Below are 27,527 nucleotides of genomic sequence, written 5' to 3' on the forward strand. Positions count from 1 at the left end.
GCAGGGCTGCCCGCTTTCTCCGCTCTTGTTCACCCTTGTTGCAGAGCCGTTGGCCTGCACGCTACGAGAATACCATAAATGGGGTCGATTTCCTGGATATAACCTTATAGTTTCATCCTATACAGATGACACTCTCCTATATGTCTGAGACCCAGCCCAGAACTTGTCCCTAGTACTACGGTAAGTGGTGACATTTGGAGAATTTTCAGGATTGAAAATTAACTGGGCGAAATCCATCATATTTCCTCTCACCCCTGTGATGATTCCTGAAGACCTAGACTTTCCCATGATGTGGTCCACAGACCCGGTACGATACCTGGAAATCCAGATACACACAAACTCCGAACAAGTGTTCAAGGAAAATTATGGTAGAGCCATTGCTAAATTAGAAGTCGACATTACTAGATGGGTTCGCCTCCCCCTCTCACTACTAGGCAGAATCTCCATCATGAAAATGGTGGTCCTCCCCAGATTCCTTTTCCTATTTCACACTTCTTCAAACACCTTAAAACGTTGCAAATAAAGTTGGCCTATGCCGATAAACAGCCACATGCCAGTTGGAAACTCCTTACTCTCCCATACTCAATGGGAGGGCTAGGCGCCCCAGACTTGGATCTCTACTATCGGGCCACCCATGCCGCTCACGCCTACAATTGGTTGCATTAACAAGCCCCCCCCCCTCACCTACACATAGAAAGAGACACGCTGTCTCCTGCCCATTTGGCGACTGCACTGTTCCGTGGTGCACTTCGCAACACCGGAGTTCTTGATTCAATCAATGCTTCTACGCATGCTTGGCAAATCCTCCTCAATCGCCAAGCACTTTCCATACTATACAACCCCTTACCCCCATTACATTGTGCACACGGCTCCCAATCCTCACCACACACAAAATTGTAAAGGCCCTGCATACACTAGGAATAGACACCATCGGCTCCTTTTTCCGTGACAGGCAGGGGAAAGATTGGAATGAGCTGGTGCCGAATGAACCACCGCCTACCCCACTAACGCTATTCCATTATTTTAGAGCTAGAAGTGCACTGCACACTCTGCTAGGGGATGAGCTGCTAGAACCTCCAGAGGTTCTCCCTTTCTCTACCATGCTTCGCACCGACTCCCCAAACAGACTGGTCTCACATATATATAGGAAGACACAGGAATTATGTCGCAATCACTACATCAAAGCTAGATTAGACTGGCAGACTGACCTGGTACTTACTATAGATGATGACATGTGGCGATATTGCTGTGAGTCGACTAAGCGCATTTCCCTTAATGGTAGACACCGCCTCATACAATTCAAATTCCTCAACCGAATTTACCACACGCCTGTCCGATTGCACAGATTTGGACTGCGTGAAACAAATAACTGCGAGAGATGCAGAGCGGGTGAAGCAGACTTCATACATTTAGCATGGCTTTGTCCTCCTATTGCTTGTTTTTGGTCACAAGTATTCGCTAAATTAGGTGAAATCACCAAAGATATGCCCTGACCCGCTATTAGCCATAATGGGCTACTCTAAAAAATTTAGGAAAAATCTCAGACGTCTGGTTGACATGGGTCTATTGGTCGCGAAAAGAGTAGTAGCTATGCATTGGTCACGTGGTCCCCCACCCTCTCTTTCCCAATGGTCAAAAGAGATGGTATTTTGTAATCACAAACAGAAGCGTATAGTGAACTGCTCCCCCCAAGGAGCCGCCCGATAAACCTCTGGAGTTTGTACAATAGCTACATCGCAGCTCAGACTTAAGGGCCTATCCCACCAACTATTACACACACAGGACAAAGCAGAAATGTCAGATCTCTCCATTCTCTGATTGTAATTGCTTGATGCAGCATCACATATGTGATACTGTATAATGATATCCCACAATCACTGTGATCGTTAATAACCCCTTCCTTCTTTTCGTTGAGTTTAATTTGGAATTAGAGATTGTGTTTGTTTATGATTTATGATAACTGGACAATTTTTTGAAGGAATTCATCTTTGCAATGTATAATTTATATCGTATGAAATTTGGTTTTTGTTGTTTTATTTGTATGTCTTCATTTAAATGAGAAATATTTTTTTGTTTAAAGGTGGAAGAGGGACAAATGAGTGTATGAGGGGCAGAGTTTGGATAAGAGACAAGGTGGGTTAAAGAGCGAGTGTGGATGGAGGGGTAAAACTTGATCGGCAGTGATAAAGGGCAGAATTGAGAAGAGAAATGGTTCTGGAACTGCAAGTTACAGTTTTTAATCCTCTGCTGTCAGTCTTCCACTCATCTGAAACTATTCACTCTTAAAGATGTATATTGGTCCTGCAACGCAGGACTTGGAAGCCATTGGTTCCTTTGGCAAAAAAAGTATTTTAAAACCCTGACCATTAAACCCAAGCACCAGTCTAGATCTATTAGAAAGACACACTATCCTAGGAACGAAATATCATCAAAGTTAGAAGTAATATGACTACACCCGATAAGTGCAACAACTCATTACTGGTGCACTGACTGGGAAATTGAGCTTTTAACATTTTATTTCAGCTGTGAGCTAGTAGCAAATCTCCTCCATGCACATATACCCCAGATGCCTGGGTATCACCCTGTACCCACCGTTCATGGTCTTAACTGCCACCACGACATCCTGTGAACCTGGCTGCATCATAAAGCCCTCGTAGACTGAGCCAAACTCCCCTGCAACATAAACATGTATGTATCAGTTTAGTGTGAGACATGATCAGATGCATTCCTTTCTGGGCTTGGTTTCACATATACAATAGTACTACTGACAATCAACAATAGTTACTTTGTGATTTGAGAATATCGAGAGCAAGTCATCGATAACAAAAATATCAAAAGCTAAGTGCATATAGAGGAATTATAGACTTACTGTACCTAACTCCACCTCTACGGTACCTTTATGATATATATTGTCATGGTATATATTTGTTGAGCAGCACTGGTGGCAAGGGGGGAAACCTTGCTGATAATATGCCCCTTAATCTTCTATATCATTTGCTCATCCCAAATTATACATATTACATATATGAGAATATTGTGATTGTTTAACATATACAAAGTTAAAGATACAGGGCCTATTCACAAACTGCATTTTGTAGCATATTTAATAGTACTATACAACAGTAGTACTAATGTACTGCAAAATGCATTTCACAAACCTTTGCCCGGAGGTCTCCACCAAGTGTGTTGAACATCAAATACAGTCATAGAGTCATTACTCGTAGTAACTTTACAATCATATTTGATGTCTTTACTGACTCCACACCCTATTTCTGGGGTTGGGGACATGTATGTCTACACTTTTCACTAATATTGTAAATAGTGACTAGCCAAAAGTAGTAAAGTTACTCAGAAGTGTAAGAGAAATATTAAATGTGTATATATACTCACATGTAAATTTGCATTTGTGATTAGGCCCCACAGTATTAAACCAGATGTTGTTTTTACCTTTCCACAATGTGACTACTATAACTTTTCCACCTTTGAGAACATTCTATAGTATCGTTATAATCGCCATGTTTGTTGTGAAAAGCACCCACTGAATGTCTTGTACACATGGAAAATTTGCCACTTAGCATATTGCAAATTATTCCAATTTTACTGAGAATACAACTAAATGATCATATTTGTCTACAGCATCAAGAAAGTTCAAGTCATCATATTTTGCAAGAGGGAAACACGTGTCTGCCCAGTCTTAAGATAATTGAACAATGCTGTGAAACACATAACCCCTTTGGCAATTAGAAATCATCATTAATGCATATTTGTAATATGACTTATAGTCATCATTTCAATAACTGAACAGCAAATGACACCTGATCTCATAACTTTGTGTACCCTTTTGCTACCGTTTACTGTACAAGCCTCAGAAAGACTGGATTCAGAGATCAATTCAAAGGCAGCAGAGCCAACAGGTATCTTATCTTTGATCCTTTCACAACAGAACGATTATGAGTGGTGCATAAATCCCTTTACGGCCTTCTATATTACAGTGTCCCATGGACAAACTAAAGCCTGAAAAGGATCAAAGATGTGTACCAGTAGTGAATCTCCACCTTGTGTCCTAAGCTGACACTCTGCTTTAAAATGAGTCATGTCCCTCCTCCATTACTTACCTGTTCCAAGTTTTCTTCCTAGAGTCAGTTGGTTTCGGTCCACTACCAAATCTTTGAGGGACTGCTTCAGAGAGCTGGCAATCGGCAGAACTTGTACTGTAGGAAGAGTGGAGAAGTGAAGAGATGTTTGTGTTTAATATTGTATTCTGTGGTCTTACTCTGGGGTGTCATGCTGATGGGTGGCAGAGGTTATTTGGTCCAGGTAGGGGCAGGGGCAGGGGCACGGGGCGGGTGATTGTTTTGGGACACTTTATTTTCAAACTTTCTGGAGAGACAGAAAGGGCTATGGAACTATCAAATACTTGGCAGAAAGTGCTAAGTGGTGTCTTGATCTGTGATGTGTTCTATTTCAAATATCTTTTTGGATGGGTACAACACTGCAATGATAGGAATAATGTGCTCTAAAACTGCTGGCAAAAAAGTTGAACCATGTTATTGCCCATTACCAATTGGGCAATGCAGAATTCTGACCAGATAGTGTAACAGTGTTCCCCATTGTCTTTTGATTTTCCCACTACCCTTGTAATGAGGATCCATTTATTAACTAAGTCCATGGTACATTATTAACGTACGTGTTTCTTCCACGGTCCTTCTCCGATACGTCACTGTATGCGCCCCTTGTAGTTCGGTACTGTATGGCTTTGTTTTCCTCATGTGCCAGAGTATGACAACTCCCATGATCCCTAATGCCAAGAGACATCCAGCCACCACGGGTACCAGCACCCCCGAGAAACTCCCTTGTGGAAGATCTTGCTGACTCATGAATTGCATTGTAGTATGTTCTATAAAAAAAAGAGTCAAAAGAGATGTGGGCATTAGGAGGAGTGGCAGAACTGCCCATTCTGAAAGAGGAATCCTAAGCAAATGTATATCTGTGATTGAGAGAACATACCCATACAAGTAATGAAGTAATGCTTAAAAGGTATGTGAGTAGACAAAGCTGCATGAACAATATGCAATGACATCAAATGAAGAGACATCATAAAATCTAACATGCTGCTTGCTTTATGGGGATTGGGTCTCTTTAAAATGTATGGTTGTAAAGATCTATGCACTGACATCGTGACTATTCTGACACTTACATGGTTACAAGAGGCTAAAGTAGAGTAAATAAGTACTGTATCGATTTTTTTATTAAAAATCATTTTTATTGAGTTTTTTAATGTTTTTTGACAGGGAGAGCAAAAGGAAAGGGATAACAGGGTACAAATGAGTGTATTCGATCCAACAATGAAATCACTAACATTTTTTGAGAAGCATCCTAAAGGAGTGAGACAGTTCTTGCATATCAAGGAGCCCTGGCAGTGGTGGCTCTTCCGCTAAGTAAGAGGAGCGTCGCCCCACTGCCTGCAGCACTGCAAAAAAAGGAAAAATAAAATGATAATAATGCGACGTTATTATCATTTTATTTTTCCGTGCTCAGGCAGCTTTGTGGGCAGGCGGGACTGCCTGCTCAGGGAGGAGTGGTTTGCCCACTCCAAGTGAGCATGAATGTTTGGCCGGCCCTCTTGTTCCAGCCAAACACTCATGTGCACTTTGCATGTTCTCCATCCAGGCTGCATTAAAGCCTGGGTGAAGAACATGCTCCAGGCTCCCATTCCCGGGCTGAGCACCGATAGACAGCACTCATACCAATCACAATGCTGCATTGCAACGTTGTGATTGGTCAAGGAAGCCTGGGTGGGTGCTTCCTGATCCTGCTTCCTGTTAAGCAGAAGGAAGGACGAGAGGACACAGTGGACCGAGGAGAGGCGGCAGCTGGCCAGAAGGCCAGCCAGCATGTAAGTGTTTATTTATTTATTTTTTTAACTGCCCCTGATCCCAGCCCCTCCACTGAGTCCTTGGTTAACAATAACAGGATGTTCATCATATACAACTGTAAGAAATCACAAGGGGTGTTGTATGAATAAGCCAATATCAACAAAACATACTAGTTCAAAGAGTAAGTACATCAAATATTTAACAGCATCATAAGGGACAACAAATATTAACAAGGAAGAGGACTAGCACTGGCTCAAGAGTCAAAACTGTGGGTTGATATCCTAGCTGAGAAAGTATCCTGTTGAGAAAAACAGAAGAAAAGAAAAAGGAGATAGAAGAAGGAGGAGAGGAGAAACAGACAGAGACCATAGGTGGACTATTACCCTATTACCCAACATTGATTGCTGGAAGCGCTAAGTTCGGTACATCGGGTAATTGGAGGTGGTGTATGTATTGTAGATTGTTCATCGGCAACATAGGCATCAAGCCTGCTCCACAATTTGGGTGAGTGCATCAGGTCGTCAGATTTATTTATCTGGGATCTAGGAGTACTACATATCGGTTTATTTGTGTTCTTGTGATTTCCTCAAGGACTTTTCATCAGGGGTGACTCCTCCGTTTGAGCGGAGGAGAGTCGCCCAACTGAAATGCCCCCAGAGAGAAAAATAAAATGGTAATGAAGTTAATTAATTACCATTGTATTTTTCTTCACCCTGTGCTGAACAAAGCATCAGGATGCGGGTGGGGCTGCTGCTGACTGGCAGCAGCAGAGAGAGCAGGGCATTTTCAGTTTAAAGTGCGCATGTCTTTTTGCCCGGCAGTCTTACGAAGGCCGGCCACATATGCGTACTTTAAACCTCTCTGACTCAGCTGCCTAAAGACTGTGGAGCACCGAGTGAGGCCGCTCCCATCAATCCTGTCACTGCTCTCATGCTGGTGAGAGCAGCGCTGGGATTGGTTTGGGAGTTTGGAGCCAGTCTGCCTGTCTGCCTCGAGGAGAGAAGACTACCAAGGAGGCCGTCACGTCGCGCTCACAGGTAAGTGCTTTTAATTTAATTTTCTTTTTTTTTAATGTCCCACCCACCCTACCACCCTCCGTACATGCCAGCCGCCACTTCTTTTCATGATGGGACCTGACCAGTGTTCACAGTGATGTTGGTGAAGTCGGACTGCACCATATTTAACCATCATTATTAACCAGACACATACTCTATACGTGAGGGCTGAGTTCACTATGAGGATTAGTCTTCATAACACCTTTTTGCTGTTGAATGCATTCGTTTTTTAAATCTCCTCCCATCTCCTAGGACTTTCATTTTCTCTGCTGCCTTGAAGTTGCAGAAGCTTCCTGGTTGCCCTTGTGCTTTCAGGGCTGTGGCAGTTAAGGGAAGATTCAGACTGACTGTGCATGGAGGCAGAGTCACATGCCATGTTGGGGAATCTGAGGGCCACTTTTAGTTAGAAGGATGGTGAGAATATTTTTTAGCTCGAACTGAGCACGGCAGTACACATTTTGGCTTTTGGGCTGGAATAGCCTGTCTGAGCAGTATAGGTGTTTCCTTTTTTTTACTCATGAAAATGAATATTTTAAAGTGATGTCCTGTACTGTAAAAATAATCATTTAGTAGCAGGCCAGAGACCCTTGTTTTAAGCTGTACAACTCATTTCCTGTGATGTTGTGATATTGAAATGAATCTCAAATTGTGCCATGCCAGTCATGAGTATCTAATCTAGCCTGTTCTTTCTTTGCCTTCTGGGATTTGTAGTCGTTTATTTGTAAAGTACAGACTCCAACGAAAAAAAAAATTGTTGAAAAGCTACTCTTACACATGTGATGCCTTCAGCCAGTACTGGTCTTTTTGGAAACAACCCTTTCCATGCGGTCATTCCAAAAGCATACTTTCAATAGCAGCATCAGAATTGATAGCCCTAGAACGCAAACTAGTGAGTGGCCTACATTTTGGCGTACGTTATTAGTACACATGTTGAGCCACTTGCATTAGTAATATCAAACTCAAATATCTCTTTTAACTTTTGTTTGTCTGAGACAGCAGTCATATTTATTTAAATATATACTTTTCAATCTTAAGTCTTTATGTGGTACTAAAGCAGGACATAACTGCCTATGTGTCCCGTGGCATGTGTGACCTTCAGTTAATCTTGGATTTTTTTAAAGTTTTTTTTTTTATATTGATAATCCTTTATTTGCTAATCAATACCAACATGCAAAGATAATTGCTAAATACAAACCTCTACAATATTATTAACCTACTGCGTTTGTTGTGTAATCTTAAGGATGTTCTTTTAATGTTTAAAACTGAAATATTAGTTTCATATTTTGTATACTATTTAAACTTTAATCTTGGATTTTTATTAGGTTTTTTTGCATGCTGGGGTATTTAGGATATTACTTATGATAGGAAAAACAAAGCCAAATCTTCAAGCTGGATCACAATACATTTTTGACTGGGGCAATTAAGTTAATACTTTCTCTAAACACCTTTTAGCTCTGTATATGTAGCAATATGTGACAAGAACGCTTGTGCATATTTGCAGCGTGGTATTTTGTTTTGCTTGGGATGTGTGCTGTGTGTTTTTTTGTGCTGTTGTCTTTTTATGCTGCATTACTGGGCTGTGATTATGTTTGGTTGCACTTCAGGTTAGTGTTGCATTCTGTTCTCACTGCTTTGTTCAGATGTGCCATGCTTTCTTTTAATTATAGTGTTCTGTTGCTTTGTGTTATGCCCTTGTGCTATGTTCAGTTGTTTTCTTTAGCTATGTTCAGTGCTTAATTTGAGGCTGTGTTTTCTGGTGCTCCACACTGGTGCTTAATTGTCAGCACCGGCTCTAGTGACAGTCCACCACATGGTGGCGCTGTATGAGATGAGCACAACAGCCGTGCTTCTTAAGTCAAATGGCATTGAAAATGAATAATACCAAACTCTCACAACATTATTATAGCTTTGTGTGGCCTGAAATATTCTGAATTGTCACACTTGTAGGAGTGTGATGGTTAGGTGTTATGTAAGTACTGTCATTGGCAGCATGGTAGGGGCAATGTGTGGTGCAGGCTGCAGCTGCCTTCCGAGAAGGGCCCTGGCACTTCATTTTTTTACAAATCAAGCACTGGCTATGTGAAATAATGCCGCTGAATTTCCAACCAAAAGCAGCCCACGCCTTGAAAGTTTCTGTGACATGCAACCATTTACCACTCTCGAAGATGGTAATAAAGAGCTGCGCAAACTCTTCAACCCTTTAAGATACTAGTCGGCCCAAAACTGTGGCTACTGCCCGTGCTCACATAATGTGATACAGCCCCTCGGGTACAAAATGCTGTTGGGCAAAAAACAACAGGACAATAGTCCCCCCTCACCGTAACTTCCAAGTATCATCCTACTATGTATGTACACCTTGGTTTTGCTGTGTTCCCTGTAACAGATCTGAGTGAAACTGTACCTCTATGTCGAGTATGTTTAATAAAAAGAATTCCCCCCCCAAAAAAAACAACAGGACAGGCTGATGAAGTCACACAGAATTGGGGTGGGGCAGTGGGGTTATTTAGACATGCACAGAGAGGGTACCTCGGCTCAGGCCATAATAGTATCCCTGGGGCATTCAACCGAATCTGTAGTGCTTTGAATGTAGAGACGGTTTGAAAATATCTCTTAGCATTTTTTCTTTTCATGGAACATGCATTTCCATGAAAAGACGGTCCATCCATCAATCAACATTTCTACGCCTGCTGCTCTACAACTCTCTCGAATCCACTTAGAATGTTCAAAGATATCATAGGCCCATGAATACAAACAGAATGGCTGATATCGCTGAGAGATCCATGAGACCCTTTGAATCATGCAAATGTAATCTGGAGATGTGATGTCCCGTGTCTAACAAACTGAAGATGTGGCCATAGTCTGTTCTCTCCATAACATATGATGGCATCCGAGTCGACGTGAAGTGACAATAGTTAATAAAAACTTCATGGAATTTTGGAGTTTTGCATTCTCAACTAAGCTATTCTCCCAGCCATGCTCACTGACATTAGTACTAGATTTGGTAATAATAGTAAATATGTACAACTATGATCTTTTGTCTACAAATCATCTGATAAACAGCCTATCTAAAGAATGTGTTTTCAATGTAAAATAATGGGCCATTCCCTCCACTGCCTGTGAAAGTTTCCTTAGGTACTTCTCATTCCTGTCAACTCTCCTGCATTTGGTAGGTATCACCTGCTTTTTAGGTCGAGCCTAGAGTCAGCGTGCATGCGCTGCTCGCTCAGGCATGCTGTAATCCCTCAGTGGAGTTTCAACATACCTGCCACTTTTTCATTGGTCGCTTGGTCTGGATGCTTCAAATTCCATTGATTTCATTGGTTAACAGTGCGCATTTGTCCAGCCTTGTGGCTGTTTTGTTAACGCCATGGCGACTGGCCCTGCTACATGGATCATTTAATTAGTGGCCATATATTTAGTTTCACTGCACTACTTTTTTTCTTGTCAGGCTCGGTTGCGAGTGGCAACGCCAGGGATGGCGGGAACCACCGGAGGTTTCCTTGATGCATCTTGGTGTTGTCCTGGCACACTGTCGGCTCAAGTGGCACAGCTTGAGTGCTTTCAGGGTGGTGTGTGCAGCTCTGCAGAGGAGAGGGAGCTTCGCAGACAGCAAAACAAACCTCTGTATTTTGAGTCGAGAGTGTGCCACAATGTATTCTCAGCTCTGAACGTGTTTAACAAAGATGTAGGGCAGCTCCGTTCTGCCCTGCAGTGGTTGCAGAACTCCATTGCCCTTCTGTTTGTAAAAATCATGGAGTGCTGTCCTAAAGCAGCCAGTATTAATTTAGTTCAGGGTGCCACATGTCTCCACCATTGCACCCCTGTCCTGACTGTGGTTTTCTCTCTTAATCTTGAACTAATATGTAAAGTGCTGGATTGCATAACACCCTTATACTCTGTACTGCCCTGTGCCATTCCCCACACCACCCCTCCCACGTGGCCGTGCTTTTTTCTTCAGCAACACAGCAGTGGTTACATTTCAGCACAGAGTTCCGGTTTTGAATACTGGATGTATTCTTTTAACTCCTTCGGTGCTCATGACGAGCCCAGCTCATCATGAGCGCCATGAGCTGTGACTCATGACGAGCTGAGCTCGTCATGAGACACAGTGGAGCTGTGCTCATGACGAGCTGGGCTCGTCATAACGGCTGCGCTCCGCCAACGCGCGATTGATTCCCCGCCTGTGCGGGCAAATTAATGAGTGGGCGTAGTCGTGAAGAGCCCAGCTCGTCATGAGCACAGCTCCACCGTGACTCATGACGAGCTAGGCTCGTCACCAGCTCCGCGGCGCCGTGCTCACCCCCACCCACCCCCCGCCCCGTGGGGGAATTACCCCCGCAGCGAAAGGGTTAATGTGCATTTTTCTGAGCACATAATGCACTGCATTGGAGAGGGGCACCGCAGCTTCTACTCTTTGTATCGTTGTAGGGAGCAGGTGATACTTATCCTATGGAAGCTTGAAATGCGCATGGTGCATAAACCTGCTGAGATGGCATAATCGACCGGCTACCTTGTTGCAGTAGGGGATGAAGGCATTGTGACAGATTGCGGTCAGCAAGCGAAGTTTAGATGTTTTAGTGATTAAATGCCAGATGTACGACCCTTCCAATTTGCGATTTGCAATTTGAGACTCGCAAATTTGAATTTACAACAGTGTTTGAGACACTGTTTGCGATTCCTAATGGGGTTACAAATTGCCTCTCTCAATAATATTCATGAGACAGGTGCACTTTACTACCCCATTGGAAATGGCTAGCACTCCCAGGGATGGCGGCCTGCTGGGGTCAGAAGACCACCATGTTCGCGACTGCTTTTTAAATAAAGCAGTTTTTTTTTACATGCAGCCCGTTTACCTTAAAAGAAAATGGCTTGCATTTAAAAAAGAAAAATTAAACGTTACTGTTTCACTTTTTAAGAGTAGGCAGTGGCCCGTGAGAAACTTGGCAGCTATCGAAGTACAGGGTAGTAATTTCATACAATGGCAGCCACTACCTTTAGGTGCAAGATTACAGCATGGCTCATAGTAGAGTAGATACTGCTTCATTCTGCCTCAGCCTCTCATGGTAAATAGTACTGCACCTCTCTAAAGCAGAGGTAGGAAATCTCGCCCATAACTAAGATCCACCCTATACTTGTTCGCCAACTATAGGTTACTTAACTGTGTGCATGTGCAGCAGTGGATTCTATTCCAGGACGGAGCATTCGGATTATGCTTCACTTTCTTTACTGACTTAAAACAGCAGCCAATAATAAAACAAGTGTGACCAACAAAACATTACATATCCCACGAGCCTCACAATCGGATCGCCCCTTCAGTCCACCAATCAGTGCCCTTAAATGTCCTTCAAGCTGGGAGACACCATCTTGCTGCCTCTTTCTTTGTTGCTTGGCACTCAAGATAAGTGCTCCCAGTTTATTCTTGTATACTATTATAGTGAGGATTCATTTAAGTAAAAGTATATAGTTCTGCTTGTGTTTTTGGCAGGCTTATATGACTTTACATTGTTAATACCATGTTTATATGAATAGATACTGTGGGTCATTTAATGTGAATGCTTTAATCATTCAGTCAGTCATTAATAACTTTATTCGTCCAGGATTAGCCATGAAAGATATACAAGCGGATTTTAAAATTCCAAATAAAGCACTCAGAGCATCCAGCAAACACTGTTAATCCATTCAATACCAAACATGATCAATTGAGGAAAAAATACAATCTAGTAATACAAAATTAAACTACTACTAAAAACCTGGCAGTACTGGTACATTCGGTCACTATATTATATGCAGGTCAATTAATGGTGACATGAAGCACCGCCCTCATCAAGGAGGCTCAGAGTTCATAATAAAATGTGAGCTGGAGGGGGGAAGATGAAGTAACCGCCGGCAAATTTTATTTTCCTCAGCTTGGAGGGAGCTGGCATTGTGGTGCCCCAAACCCCTGCTCCATACAGAGTGGTGGAAACACACTGGAGGTTGTATATGTTTAAAGGGGGGAATGGTCCCTTTTCCTAAGGACCCAGGGAGATTGACTACTGTTCTAGCCATCCTAAGCTTTAGGCGTGAACTATTAAGCTGCGTTGCCAAGATCCCGTAGAGCTAGAAGTGATCCCTATAATAGCTGAAGTATCTCACGCTACCAAGCGAAGGATCATTTATTATAAGCTTAGGAATATTTTTCCTACCTGGCCCACATGCCATATTATGTGACTCCCCAAGATTTGTCACAATCTAGGCTGCTCTTAAAGAAACAAAGACTCAACCAGAGCCCGAAGTGCTTTCGGGTTCCGTGCCACTAGTAGCGTAACTTTGGCATATATTAAGGCGATGCCTGTTTATGAGCAATCTTAGGATATCATTAGAGGCTTTGATCACAGAGGGGCACAGTCCATTTATATAAATAATAAAGAGTAATGGGGTCAAAATGCATCCTTGCCACACCCCTCAAGCAAGAGGGAGATCATCAGTTGTTTCACCTGCCAGGAGAAAAACGTACCTTCGCAGCTAGATTTCAATGCAAAACTTACAAAAAGTTCACTAATGCTGACTCCACCCCAAGATCCAATAACATCAGCCACAACTTGGTATTACAAGTGCCACAGCTGAATCACCACCATTTCTGTTGCACAGAACCAGGTGACAACTGAGTGGTGCCATTCCGCATTTTGCACGGAAGAGTGTGCCTGTGCATTCTTTTGTTGTCGCTGAAGAGGCCTGTCGGGGAGTTCGATATGCTAGTAATACAGGCATGCTTCCATGTTTGCCATATACATCCATTGTCGTTACAGTGACTTATGGAGAGGAGAAAATCACAAGGTGAAAATTGTGGGTGGAAATGAATGAGCTATGAAATGAGAGCACAGCTGAATTTTTAAACAGAGAAACCCCTGTGGCGAGAGCAGTCGGTAGTCTCACACTATGTAGGTGATGTAAGGACTGACAGGAGAAAACGTGTACTCACGATGGGCACAGTACTTTGAGTTGTTGAGAAAGATCCGTGCAGAATATGGTTTTTGAAAACAGCCCTTACAAATGCAAGAGGCATGATGAAGGTACATTGTTGAAGTTGAGTAAATGCAGAAAGTGTGCCAGAAACGCCACGTGTAGCATATCAATGTGATAATGAGAAGGACCCATAATTAAAATGGGTAAATATGTATATTTCTTACATAACTCAATCCACAGGAAACAGCATTTACAACGCTGTGTTACAGCGTCCGCGTTGTTATCACGCATGGCATTACATCACAAGTCATTTCTACGACTTGAGCTAGATGGCACGCAACACCAGGGAATGTGTTGGATTTTAAATCCAACACATTCCCTGCTGTTGCGCTAACTGGAGTAGGAATAGTAATTTATACTATTCCTAAGTCCAGCGCGTAACCTAGTGCAAGTCGTAGAAACGACTTGCGATGTAAAACCATGCGCGGTAACAACGCGGAAGATGTAACGTCCGCGTTGTAACGTACTGAGGGAAATTGGATGGTATAGTAACGTCATACATTCCCATCCACACATGTCCAATTATCAACTGCCGCTCCGTTTCTTAAAACCTGAGAAGCTCATACAATAATCACACTGGGACATTCCGAGATGCATTCTTAATTCCCACCACAATAGATCGCTAACCAGGATACCGTAGTTACATTGTTCCATTTGTGATCCATTTGTGATCAAATTAGATTTTGGTGAGGTTGGTTTATCAAGCAATTCTTCTGCATGACATGCAACTTGTGACTGAGTGTGTGTTTCTGATTTACTTTGCAGATAGGATGACATTTTAATGTATTATGCATGGCTTGTTTGGATGCCTTAGCCTCTGTTTAAGGCCCAGTACTTTTCAGTAATCACCCTTGCACATTCATGTGGTTTGCATCGCTGTCAAAATTAAAAGTTGGATTTTGTGCGTATATACATTTTATATAAAGATGCAGCACAAATACTGGTCTTTTGTCAAAAGTATCCACTGCAAAACATTTTGCTATGTATGCCGTTTAAGTTCACAGCTGACCTAGTAAACATCATCTTCTGATTCCTTTTCTTTATTCTCTTCTTTGAAGATACAGCTTATCTTAGGCATCATGGCTGAGCAGAGGCCCTCTGTTAAGCAATGATGCCCAAACATTATCATCGCTTTCCTTAACAAAAGCCAGACATTTTGGCTTTGCAAGTGGCTCTTAGAAGATGTATTTTAGTGTGGGGATTTGGGGGTAATATATGGTATGGCTGTGCAAACTTACACTATAATACAATCACAAAAACTGTCTTGGTTCCAGTCAGGCTCGTTTCCAAAACCTTTAGCTCAATCCTGGGTACCTGTGGCTTCCAGCAGGAAGGCTTAAACTACGTAAATAGTGTAAAGCATTCGAGAGCACCAAGCAAGTCACATAGCATCAAATAACTCCGGCACCAATTTATATAAATAGATTACATTTTTATCAATTTTTCGAGACCAAGACGAGCAAAACCCATCAAAGGTTCCTGGAGGTATAGATTTTTAAAGAACGTAAATCTCATTTCTCCTAATCATAACGGCAAACAAGCTTTGGTAACTGTAAAGTTTGGAAGCTTTTAAAAAGTTTGAAAGAGTTGTGTTCGCCTACTCTAGTCCAACCAGTATGACCAAATTCGGCAGGGAGAAGGTCTGGGGTGTCACTAAGGAGTATTTGGACAGTTATCTCATCACCAAAGCGTTCTCCAGTCCAGTTTTAAACTTTACATCACGATCACCATAGACTTTAATGGAGTTATCCTGATGCTGAGGATACAGGTGATAGAGGATGCTCTGGCTGCATGTCGGTCGACGCGGGTGTCCTTGCAGTTACTCCTTGGTCCACGGGTTAAGTGGGACGACTTTGGTCATAAAGGTAGGTGTCCCTCAAAGTTCTCTTTGAGCCAGTAGAAGGCCAGTTGTTCTTGAGCTACCAGTCTCCAGTCACAGCGGGTCCAGCGGTATCCTTTGTTGGAGGCTAGTGTGATCTTGGGTGACCAATTTGAACTTAGATGAGACCCCTGAGTCTGGCAGACTCAAGTGTAACTGTTGGCCATCGAGGATTGGTTTCTTAGGGTGCCCAGCAGCAGTCGGCAGAGATACTCTAGGAGTGGCTACTGACTAGCCAAGTTGAGCTACGTCAACTTTGATGGCCCTGATGCTGGGTCCAGGGGGTCAGTCGACTGACCCCTGGAGTCTCTTCTTTGGTCTGGGGCTTGGGAGTGACTTTTCTTCAAGCCAGGAGCCACGGCACAGTCCTATCTTCACTAGCCCAAGGTGCGGCAGGTGCAGTCCAGTAGATGCAGCCTCTCTTTGCAAGGTCCAGGGTTTCAGCAGAGCAGTCCTTCTTCGGCCCCTTTTACAGTTCCATAGTGATGGGAGGTAGGGGTGCCAGGGGTGCCATATATATGCCCAGTAACTAACCTGGGGGAAGATGCAGTCACTAGTCAATGGGCTACTAGGTTTCTTCCCATCCTGTGATGATGTCTGGCTAAGTCTGCCATCTAGCAATCCCAGGGTGTACTATTCTACCCACTCTCAAGGTGGCTAAACCCTTCTATGGATGTTAGGAGCTCTGTACCCCACCCTACAGGTGTGGCTACCAGTGGACTACAAACCCACAGGAAAACCAGTTGGGGCACTGATCTCCCTTCTCTGTTTCTGCTGCCAGTCTGTATACCTGAAAAAAGGATAACCCCTCTGGAGTGTGAATGCCATTTGCCCACCAAAGGCGGCTGTACCTTTGAAGCTTGCCTTTTGGGGCAACATCCTGAGTGGCGTCTTGCAAGGGGGATGTAACACCTCCCTCTGTAGCAGGATATCTTTGTATCTAAGCCTGGTAGTCATTCACAATACTCCCCAGGAGGGCAGAAAGCTGTCTGTGGCCAGCAACCGTGTGAGGCCACTGGATAAACTGGCTACAGAGTGGCAACTTTCTAAAAGATGCTTTCCTCTAAGATTGACATTAAATTCGACTTGGGCATCAAGTAGGGTTTAATGCCATGATTATTTGATACCTTGATGTAGCCATTTTAGTAGTCCCATTCAGACGTTAGCTGGGCTGAGGGGTCAGCCGGTAACTCTGTGTTAGCCAATAGGGCTACTAACTTTTCTACAGCAAAACAAAAATTTGGAAGTGTTTTTGATCAGAAAGAGTAAAAGCATATGTCCTACTTAATAATATATAGCTCACTGCCTTACGGTTCCAACGGCCTTCCTTAGAAGAGAGTTGCATACATTGTTAGAGAAGTGGGGTCTTTGCGTTTGGATCCATTGGATTAAATGGCAAAGTCGACCTAGCAGTTTAAAACTGCTCTTCTAGGCTGCAGTGGCAGGTTGGGAGCCATCTTGAACTTTTCCCCACAAAGGGTGGCACAAGTACTGCTGCAGCTCTGGGGGGACACTCTATCTTACATGTCTTGGAAACCCTTTGTACAATATACTAGGGACTTATAAGTAAGTCAGTTTACGCCAAATCGGGGTAGCCTATTCACACATCTGTAAGGGGCTAGAACCCTGGCACCGAGCTCTGGTTAGCGGGCCACAGTGCACTCTCAGAGTCGAAAAACAGCACCATCCGTCCAGAACTTTGGGGTGATCATGCAAAAAGAAGCATTTCCTTACATAAGTATTCATTTTAGTGTAGATTCAGTACAGTGTGTAGTTTTATTTAATTTTTTTTAACCTTAAGACATACAGTAAGTGAAATGTGGGCTCTCTGGCACCTGACATCAGTGCCTCTGGCAGTATTAAGCATCTGCTGACTCTCCGTCGTATTGTCAGATAATGAGATCATGTAAAACATCACACTCAAGGCTTCCTTGCGACTCAACACCCTGAGTCTGACATCAGCCTGTGACATTACTCCAGGTAACTGACTGACAACTGACTCTCAGAGAACCCAGTCTCTCCTTGTAAAAAAGAAACTGATTTATCAAAAGCAGAACTCTATGTTTGGAAAGATTATATCAAACAAAATGTAGTACAGAATTCACTTTAGCCTCTTCAAAGAGACCTTATCTGAGAGATGCTGCAGGTAGACATTGTGCTGTTTCTTGCTATTAGTTGCACCCTCAGGGCAGCAGAGAGTGTGGCTGACACTGACCGTTCGCATTTACTATTCTAACTCCAGTCCTAGAATATTTGTGCAAAGTGCACCTCTACCCCAAATTGTCAAGGAGGCTTTTGTAGTACTTCAACTCTACAGTTTGAAAATAGGTTGAAAATTCTAAATGCATTTTACAAAGGAGTTGAAAAGGAGACATTCTGCATTGCAAAAAGTACTACCCTGAGCATGATGCTCAAGGAAAAATCTAGGACTAGCATAAGAGATGCAGCCCATTCGTCAGTGGGATCTAGGATGCTATTGTGTTGCTGTGACAAATGATTAACAAAGATGTGATTTGTCAGCTTTTCTTGATACTTCATGTTTATTGCATATGTTTTTAATGCATCAATTTCAATAACGACATTGCAGTATTGAGGTATGATAGGGAGTAAACATCTAGAGCAACACTGCACTTTAAACTCATAAGCAGCCTAGGACAAGCCATTTAAGGATTCATTACCCTACCCTAGAAAGTGATCTTTTTTGCCTTTCTTCTTACTCACCGTTTTCAGGGAGCAACACTGTCAGGTCAGCCGACGCCTTGTCTGTAGGGTGTAGGTGATGAAATGCCCTGTTCACGGCTTCAATGCTGAATCGATACTCTATACCAGGCTTCAGGCTCCCTACAGTCACTGGGCCCTGTGACAGTCCAGTCCACCCAGGAGAATAGGTGAGGTTGGCACAGGGATGCCAGGTTGTTGTGTTGCCCCTCGAGTGGCAAGAACAGTCAATCTGGAAGATCCCGCCCTGCCACTGATCCCAAGTCAGGGGTGGATCCCAGGTAAGGATCGCCCATGTACCGTTAATGGTGAAAGCAGCATTTTCCGGTGCAGATGGAGGTTCTAAAAGGAAAGGAACATAACTGTAATGTAAAATAGGAAATGCCTGTTGTACTTTGATGGCATCACAGCTGAACAAGAGCACTGTTCCACAGTGGTGATATTACTGATAAATTAAAGTACATTAATAAACCTTAGAAACTGTCTCACAGAGATGATGTAAGATTATTTTTACAAAAACCCAATAAAAAGTATGTTGAAAGAAGCATACAGTGGCGTAGCTAGACCTTGTGCTGCCCCTGAAGGTCCCTGTGTTTGCTACCCACAGCCGCGGCATGTGAATGTAAAAGCCGGGGGGGGGGTGCCTACCCCAAAACTCGTGCCACCCTGTGCGGGCCGCCCCCATCTCCCTTGCTACACCACCGAATGCATGTTTGCCATAATTACATGACGCTTGGGCACTAACTGTATTTTGCATGATTTGAACATAGGTAATCATATTTCGGATGTCGTATGATTTGAGTAATATATATGAGACCTAGACTATCTGCCATGTGTGAGTAAATGGAAGTGAGTTTTTTAGCTCAGCCTAATTGTTGTTTTAAATGTGTGCCACCAGTGCACAGAGGTTATCACAGCATGAATTCCTGCTTTTACAATATGCTACCTTCATGCATAATGTATCTTTTTCAATATGATTTTTCTATATCCACAGATACCGCCTGGAAATACTAGTGCGATTTGTACATATGCGTGAATGAATGTACGCAATGTGGGAGTAACTGATGGAGTAATAGAATGACAAATAGGATTCAAGTGAATACCACATGGATCTCATTTTGTTCTGATGAAATCCGCGTGGAGCATATGAGTAGACAAAAATGGCTGAAACATTTAGACCTGCAGATCCGGGCGCTCTAAGACACTCCTCTTTTTATTTTTAACCTCAACAAAGAACGCTATTTCAGAAACATATACAAGAAACACTGGTCCCACAGTTGAAAACAACACAATCATTACAACTGAACCAAATGGTGACTTTAATCATTAGATACAGTAAATCATATATAAAGAATTTTAATTAAAAAAAAGTTTACTTTTTGATGGCGCAGTGGGTGTGTAGTGAGAAATGTGCTCATCACTCTCATCAAAGTGATACACATGTGAACAATTTCAGTGATCAAAGTTATGTATCTTAAAAACAAGAACAACACTGCCCATTTATATATGATATAATCTATCTAGGGTCCGTAATGGTAGTTGACGACGTTTCAATCCCTCAAGAAGAATGGGAGACCATCATCAGGACTCATAAGATAAAGAGGAGCGCGAAAGAAGGAGAATGAGGGCAGAAAGAAGGAGAACGAGGGCTGAAAGAACAAATAATAGACATAGTTTCGAAAGAATAGTGTTACGGTGTGAGATATAAGCCTTTAATATAGAGTGTATACTCCCAGAGTGAAGTTCAAAAGCTTCTGTGGGGAAGAAAGGCAGCTGTCCCTGAAATAAGAGGTCAGATTATGGAAGAAAAAGACAATTATAAAAAACATTACCTCTGATATCAGGGAATCTGCTGTATTTTCCGCCTGTCACAAAGTAAAACGTTTGTTTATAAAAGTTCTTTATATATGATTTATTATGACGAATGATTAAAATAACCATTTTGCTCATCTGTATTGATTGTACTGTTTTTAACTGTGGGACGAGTGTTTCTAGTACATGTACATACCAAAGGTCCCCGGTTATCCTCGGTTTCCCTTGTTAACCGCAGCTCTGTTTGTGCAATCGCTGGATTGCAAGGGTTCAATTATAAATCAATTTCCTCATATAGTGCATGGGTGTGTAAGATTGTACATTTTTTTCTCCCTTGTTTTGTGTGGGAGGTCCTTTAGAATATGTTCAATACAAAAGATGTTGAAAGGACCATCTTTGTTCTCTGAAAGTACAGATAACATATCCACAACATCTAGTGATCTTCCAGAGAAGTTGGAAAATGTAAAAAAAAATATACCCAACTTCAACTAATCATAAAAATTATGACTGAATATCTTAAGGATGACATTATACCAGCCTGTCTATAGGTTAAAAATGCACCAAGCATCTTCACTCAGAATAAAAAATGTAAGCAAGGCTTTAATCATATGGGGGTAAGTTGTTCCAGGCACTGGCTGGTCCTTAGGATAGATACAGCCTTAGAACATTCAAAGAAATTACTGGAAGTAAATGAGTCAGAGGTAATCGCTGACGCAAAAGCTCCTCTGACCAAAATAGAAAAACACATATCCGAGTTTACCTGTATAGAATAAGGCCAGAAGTCCAATAAAGTTAGAACAAATATGCAATTCTATAAGGTAGTAAGGGCCTTTCCTTACCTTACAGGTGAATATTACACTAACAGATCTGCCAGGGCTACGGGTCCCAAAGAAACCCTGGGGACAATACAACAAGCAGAACAATACTGTATCCTTCTCAGGTACACCAGAAGATTCAGGAGACAACTCAGACCCTGGAGAAGGGACGAGAGGGACAGGAATGTTTTTAGGCAGAAGACAATCACAACCCAATTGGAGCGGAAGAGGGCGAGGCAGAACTTATGTTATGTTATATGATTTTTGTATAGCGCAAATCACCACAGGTCTCTAAGAGAAAAAAGTGAGCCAGTCACTGGTGCAGAGGTATAATAGCAGCGGTGGAGCCAGATGATTAAGTGGTGGTAGCCGCCTCTTTAAATAGGAAGGTTTTGAAATGCTTCCTAAAAGTGAGGAGGTCCGGTTCCCTGCATAGGTGTTCTGGCAGCTCATTCCAGATCTGCGGGAGAAGAACAGAGAACGATCTGCCCCCCTTTTGATTTAGAGATGTACCTAGGGGAAGCTAGCCTGCATGCCTCAGAAGATCGTAGAGTCCGGCCGGGAACGTATTTCTTCAGGCGATCTTTTATATACTTAGGTGCCTGGCCATAGATTGCTTTGTGGGCAATGCATAGACCCTTGAACTGCGCTCTCTGTTTGATAGGAAACCAATGTAACTTATGTAGCAGGGGGGTAGCATGTGTCTTTCTAGGAAGTCCAAAAACAAGCCTGGCCTGGCGTCGTTCTGAACCACCTGCAGTCTCCCAATGAGTTTTTGAGGGAGGCCAATGTAAAGGGCATTCCCGTAATCCAGCCTAGAGATGACAGTGGCGGAGACAATTGATTGTAGTGACGATGTTGACAGGAGAGGGACAAGTTTCCGCAGTTGCCTGAGTAGGCCAATGCAGGTTCCTACAACCGTGGTGACCTGGCAGGACATGGATAGGTCAGAGTCAATTTTCAGGACGAGGCTCTTTACGACCGGGACAGGTACCGGGGTTACACCTAGTTCTGGAGGCCAGAAAAGATCACACCAGGGGTTATTCCTTGTTGGAATGAGCACTTCGGTCTTATCCGGGTTTAATTTTTAAGAATTGGCCGTCATCCAGTTTACAGTGAACCTGTACAATTTTTTGGCCGACTCCTGAGCCTGGCGGAAGTTGTTAAGCCGAATAAGAAGTTGAGTGTCATCAGCGTAATTGAAAACCTGGCAGTCCATATGAGTCAGGGCCTCCACTAGGGGTTGCAAATAGATATTAAAAAGAAGTGGAGACAATGCTGAGCCCTTGGGTACCCCACAGGTCAGAGAGCCCAGTGCCGATACCTCTTCACCCAGTTGAACTCTCTGGGTGCGGTCAGACAGAAATGACTTTAGCCATTGATATGCCTGGCCGCTAATATCCAGATTGGTGAGACGGTTTAGCAGTATGTTATGGCTGACTGTGTCGAATGCCGCTGACAGATGTAATAAAATCAGGGCACTCGGTTGTTTATCATCAGCCAAAATTCTGAGCTCGTCTAGGACAGCTGTCATCACTAGCTCTGTGCTATGATGGGCTCTAAAGCCTGCCTGTCTAGCTTGGAGTAGCTGGTGGTCGGTCCTCCAAATACCTAGAGAGTGTCTTTAGCACATGCTGTTCCACCATCTTGGCTAGAAAGGGGAGCTGGGAGATAGGTCTGTAATTTTTTAGGGTCAGGGTATCCGTACCAGGCTTTTTCAGCAGCGGGGTGACCCTGGCTTCTTTTAAGTTTGTTGGTAGATGATCCCTAACTAGAGTGTTGTTAAGTAACTCCAGGATCTGTTTCTCTAGCCCTGGCAGGGCCATTTGGAAGATCCTTGGAGGTCATGGGTCGATCCGGGAGCCTGATTTGGTGCGGTTTGCTAATGAGACTAAGATGATTGAGTCAATGTTGGGGAAATTAGAAAGCTGACTGCTGGGACAGGGAGGGGGGTAGCTCACCTGGAGAGAGTTGGGATCGGTTGATATTCTAGCAATTTCCGAGATGATGTCTTTGACTTTCTGAAGGAAGAAGTCCTGAAAAGCATCGCAGTCCAGGGATGTAGTTGCGGAATTCTTCTCTGTTTTCTGACTCAGTTCTTTAAGAACAGCGAAAGTCTCTTTCTGTTTGTTTTCTGCCAGAGCAATCCTTCCCTCGTAATACTCTGCTTTCCTTGCCAAGATGTCTGATTTATAGATGGAAAGAAGGGTTCTATAGGCTTTTAGCTCGGTAGGCGCGTAGCTTTTCCGCCACCGTTTTTCTGCTTGGCGGAGGTGTTGTTTTTCTCCCTTAATGGTTCATTGAACCATGGGGCCCCCTTTCCTTTATCTCTGACTTGTTCTTTCCGTATTGGTGCCACTATATCTACAGCTTGCTGTAGATGGGTCAGCAGGGCTTCACTTTCCTGGTCCAGGTTATTTATTTCTGTTCTAGGGGGCGAAATGGAGTGAAGAGTAGCTGTTAAATGATCTGCCTCAATGTTTTTCCAGATTCTGACCCTTCTCCATAAAGGTGGAGGCTGTAATAATTGGCTATCGCTTGGGACCCAGCATCTGAGCAGCGAGTGGTCGGACCAGGCGCAGGGGCTAATATCTGTAATCACTGCCCAAGGCTGCGAGGTCCAGATCAGGTCGAGCGTATGGAGATTTGCATGGGTGGGACTGTTGACCAATTGCCGAAGTGCCATTGAGAGCATAGCGGTCTCGAATAGACCCGCTGCTGACTCTCTCTGTGTCTTATCCCAATGATAGTTAAAATCCCCCACTACTAGAAGGTGCTTGTATCTGGAACATAAATCAGTGATCAGTTCCAAGAAAAGCTCATTAAAGTTAGGGGTGGTCCTCGGGGGCCGATAGACTACCATGAGTACAATGCAGGAGGATTTGAAGGAGATTTTTACCCCCAGGATGTCTGCATTATTGCAGTGTTCAGCTGTTATTTTGGTAACCATTAGGCTCTTTTTAAACAAATACGCCACTCCCCCTCCTCTAGTATCCCCAGGCCTGTTTTGCCAGAAGGCATCAAACTCTATTGGGAGTGCTGCTATGAGGTCTGGTGCTGACCTGTCCCCTAGCCACGTTTCTGTGAGTACCAAAATGTCTATATCACCATCTTGTAGCAAGGAGAAGACCTTGAGATGGTGCTTTTGTAGAGAGTGTGTGTTTAAGACAGCTACCTTTAGACCCCCTTCTGTAGGGGGAATGAACATTGACCTGTGATTTTGGGTGAGATGGTGTGGGCAAGACATCATTTCTCAGTAATTTTTCAGCCCGCAGCATCTCGCAAACATTCCCCTCTAAGGCAAGCCTGCTCGCGGCAAGGGTCTGTAGCATTTCTGCGGTATAGACCAGCGGGGGAGCAGGGGTACTGGCCCCTGGTCCCGGCCGGGCGTGGACGGGCGCAGACGGGCTTGCCTTTGGCGCGTCTTTGGCGGGCCACTGGCGCGTCCGCTGCGCATCGGCCCCATCAGCTGGTTTTGAAGCTGAGGAGGGCGACTCAGTTCAGACGACTAGAGTGCGTCCAAAGATGGCGGCATAAAATGTGCTGCTGGAAGTGAGTGGAACTCAAGAACGCCGTAGCCGTCAACCTGTGCTCCCTCCACTCAATCAGCACATTATAGCTGCGTTGGACCGGGGAGTGGTGATCGGCATGTGGCAGGTAGGTGCAGTAATTCAAATGCCCCCAAACGTTTTTTTAAAATATACAAGCACAACTTAGAAATGGCATAACACATCTAGGGAGAGAAAGGCACAACGGAAGCATTATCAATGGGGCCCTCCGTAGGAATAATTGAACCCAGCCAATTCTCATTTTAATGTATCTACACATAATTTGTTATCCACAGATATTTCCCTACTTAGCTGGGGAATATCACATGACCCTACAGAACGAGTAGACTTTCTAGATTTACAAACTGACTTATTGAGGTTTTTCAGTAAGATCAGACTTAGAGCTTTCTTTCAGGGTAGAGAATCAATTGGTTGCACAGATGGCACTGACTCCGACCTTCTTCTATATTTTCAACTCCGCCCAGTGGCACCCGTCTTGAAATCTTTGCTTTTGAGAAATTTTTCTTAAAAGACATTCACGATCTTAAGCAAAGGAACATCTTCACACCATACAACATTTCTCTGGATGAATGCAAGACTATATATGATCTCAGAGACAATACACCTCTGATAATCAAACCCGCTGACAAAGGGAGGCATAATAATAAAGGATAAGGATACCTACAAGTCAGAAACACATTGCCAATTATCTAATAAGAATCCTTATCCAGGTAGAGATTCTTAAACTCAGACAGTGGCTAAAGAAGAAGAGACCTTCAGGCAAAATGAATTTATTTTCCTGAATATAAAGAACCGTAGTTACACTGTGATTTACACCTAGCCCAAAGTGTACAAAAACCCATCCAGTCACCTGGGCAGACCCATTTTATCCAGGTATGGTTCTATACTGGAACCCATAGGATAAAATATAGATTAATTTATAAAAACCTTTTGCACCCTTGACACCTTATTACTTACTAGACAATATGGACTTCATTCATCTAATTGAAGAGATGTCTTTCTCACAATCAGAATGTCTGTTAGTAACCATGGACATTGAGTCTCTCTACACCAACATACCACAACAGGGTAGGATCCAGGTTATCAGAAACCTACTCAAGAACAGACCCAAACCTCATCAGGTCCCAATGGCCTTCATAACTGATTTACTCACATGGGCTTTAACAAAAAAAAAAATCAAATTCAGAAATTACTTTTTCATGCAAATAAAGAGGACATATGGATAGTTTAGAATTCTGTGTCATTCTCACTGATTTTAGTCCGTTCAGAGAATACATCATAACATGAAAACGGGATATTGATGATATTTTCTTGATCTGGAAGGGTTCCCTGGGGGCTTTGACACTCTTTCATACCTAGCTAAATCAAAACTGACACAGTCTGACTTTTACTTTGGCAAGTAGTAACAAAGAGACCCTGTTTCTAGATGTGATTGCCAAAGTAGATTAAGGCACTCTATACAATACACTCTACCGGACACCAACAGAAAGAAATGCCTTGTTACAATACTCAAACTTCCACCCTGTGCATTGAAAGACTCTTTACATTATAGTCAGTTCCTAAAGATATGTAGAAATTGTCATCACAGATCTGACATCTTTAGAGAAGCTGCCATGTTGGGTGAAAAACTCATGGTCAGGGGTTATCTTAAACGCCTTGTAAAATGCTGACTGAAAAGGGCATGGTACTTCCCAGGGAGACGTTATTCTGAAAACCAAGGGAGAAACGTCTGAAAAACTTATTTGTGTGACTACTTTCTCTCCAAATTCTAGCTTAGTGTCTAAAAGTATAACGAAGCATTGGAAGGTATTGGCTTCAGGAGATCTTGCTCTGGAACTTTCGATGTTCTCTTACAAAAGGAGTTAAAATCTGAAAGAGCGCTTAGTAGGGGCCGCACTCACACCAGAAAATTGCCAGAAACCCATGTTGATCATTAGGCACTACCCCGGACCCTTTAAATGTGGCCATTGTACTTTGTGTCAGTTCTCTATAGAATCTAAATCAATTCAACATTACAACATTGAGATACCCCTGAACAGGCTTTCCATTGTAATAGCTGTAGTATGTGATCTACAGTATAAAGTGTCTATGTGGTATACTATATATTGGGCAACCCACCCAAAACATCAGAATCTGTATCTGTATCTGTCCACATTGGAGTCATATCTGCTGTAAGGTCCCTAAAGCCCCAATGGTAAAACACTTTCTTGCTAAAGGTCATACAGAGAATGACTTAAGATGGCAGGTGGTCAAGGTTATAAAATTACCTGAAAGGGGCCAATTTGGAGCAGCTACTCAATAAGGAGGAATTCCACTGGATCCCCCGAATGGACAGAATGGACAGAATGAGGACCGTCCTGAACAGACAGGATGAAAGGACTAATTTGATTTGAGCAATCCCCAGTGTGTGACGATCAGCACCTTCACTATAAACCCTTCAATTATCCTGATATCAGTTCTGGATTTTCAACTTGACTGCTTCTGTATTTGATGATCTGCACTGATTACGCAGTTTAACCCGGCTGTTTTCTGCATTAATCATGTTTACTATATTGTTGTGTTATACATGACCTCAATTGAATTTATTTTGCCTGACAATACATCTGTTTCTAATCTGTTGATCTAGTTATTTTTCCTATTCTTCTTTCCTGAGACCTTTCCATAAGATGATTTGTGTTCTCCCAACATGGCAGCCACTTATTCTCTTTTGCCTACTAGTCATTCTGTGCCCTCTACTACTTTTCCATGGCATTCTGGGCCTCCCCAATGAGCTTGTGCAGTGAGAGATGGTTCTCTAT

At 43.1% G+C, this 27,527-nt stretch overlaps 1 protein-coding gene across 3 annotated transcripts in view; it reads right to left on the bottom strand.

Moving 5' to 3' along the window:
• LOC146798519 (ephrin type-A receptor 4-B-like) overlaps positions 1-27,527 on the bottom strand; it is a 239,340-nt gene that overhangs the window by 46,902 nt on the left and 164,911 nt on the right. For all 3 annotated transcript variants that reach the window (XM_085625810.1, XM_085625812.1, XM_085625811.1), the window contains 4 exons: positions 18,537-18,875; positions 4,688-4,897; positions 4,116-4,211; positions 2,593-2,673 (listed from right to left, as the gene is read on the bottom strand). In XM_085625810.1, coding sequence (XP_085481936.1) covers positions 2,593-2,673; positions 4,116-4,211; positions 4,688-4,897; positions 18,537-18,875 — 726 coding nt within the window. The remainder of the gene's footprint in view (positions 1-2,592; positions 2,674-4,115; positions 4,212-4,687; positions 4,898-18,536; positions 18,876-27,527) is intronic.

This window comes from Triturus cristatus, chromosome 9 (assembly GCF_964204655.1).
Source record: "Triturus cristatus chromosome 9, aTriCri1.1, whole genome shotgun sequence".
In the NCBI taxonomy this organism is placed as follows: domain Eukaryota; kingdom Metazoa; phylum Chordata; class Amphibia; order Caudata; family Salamandridae; genus Triturus; species Triturus cristatus.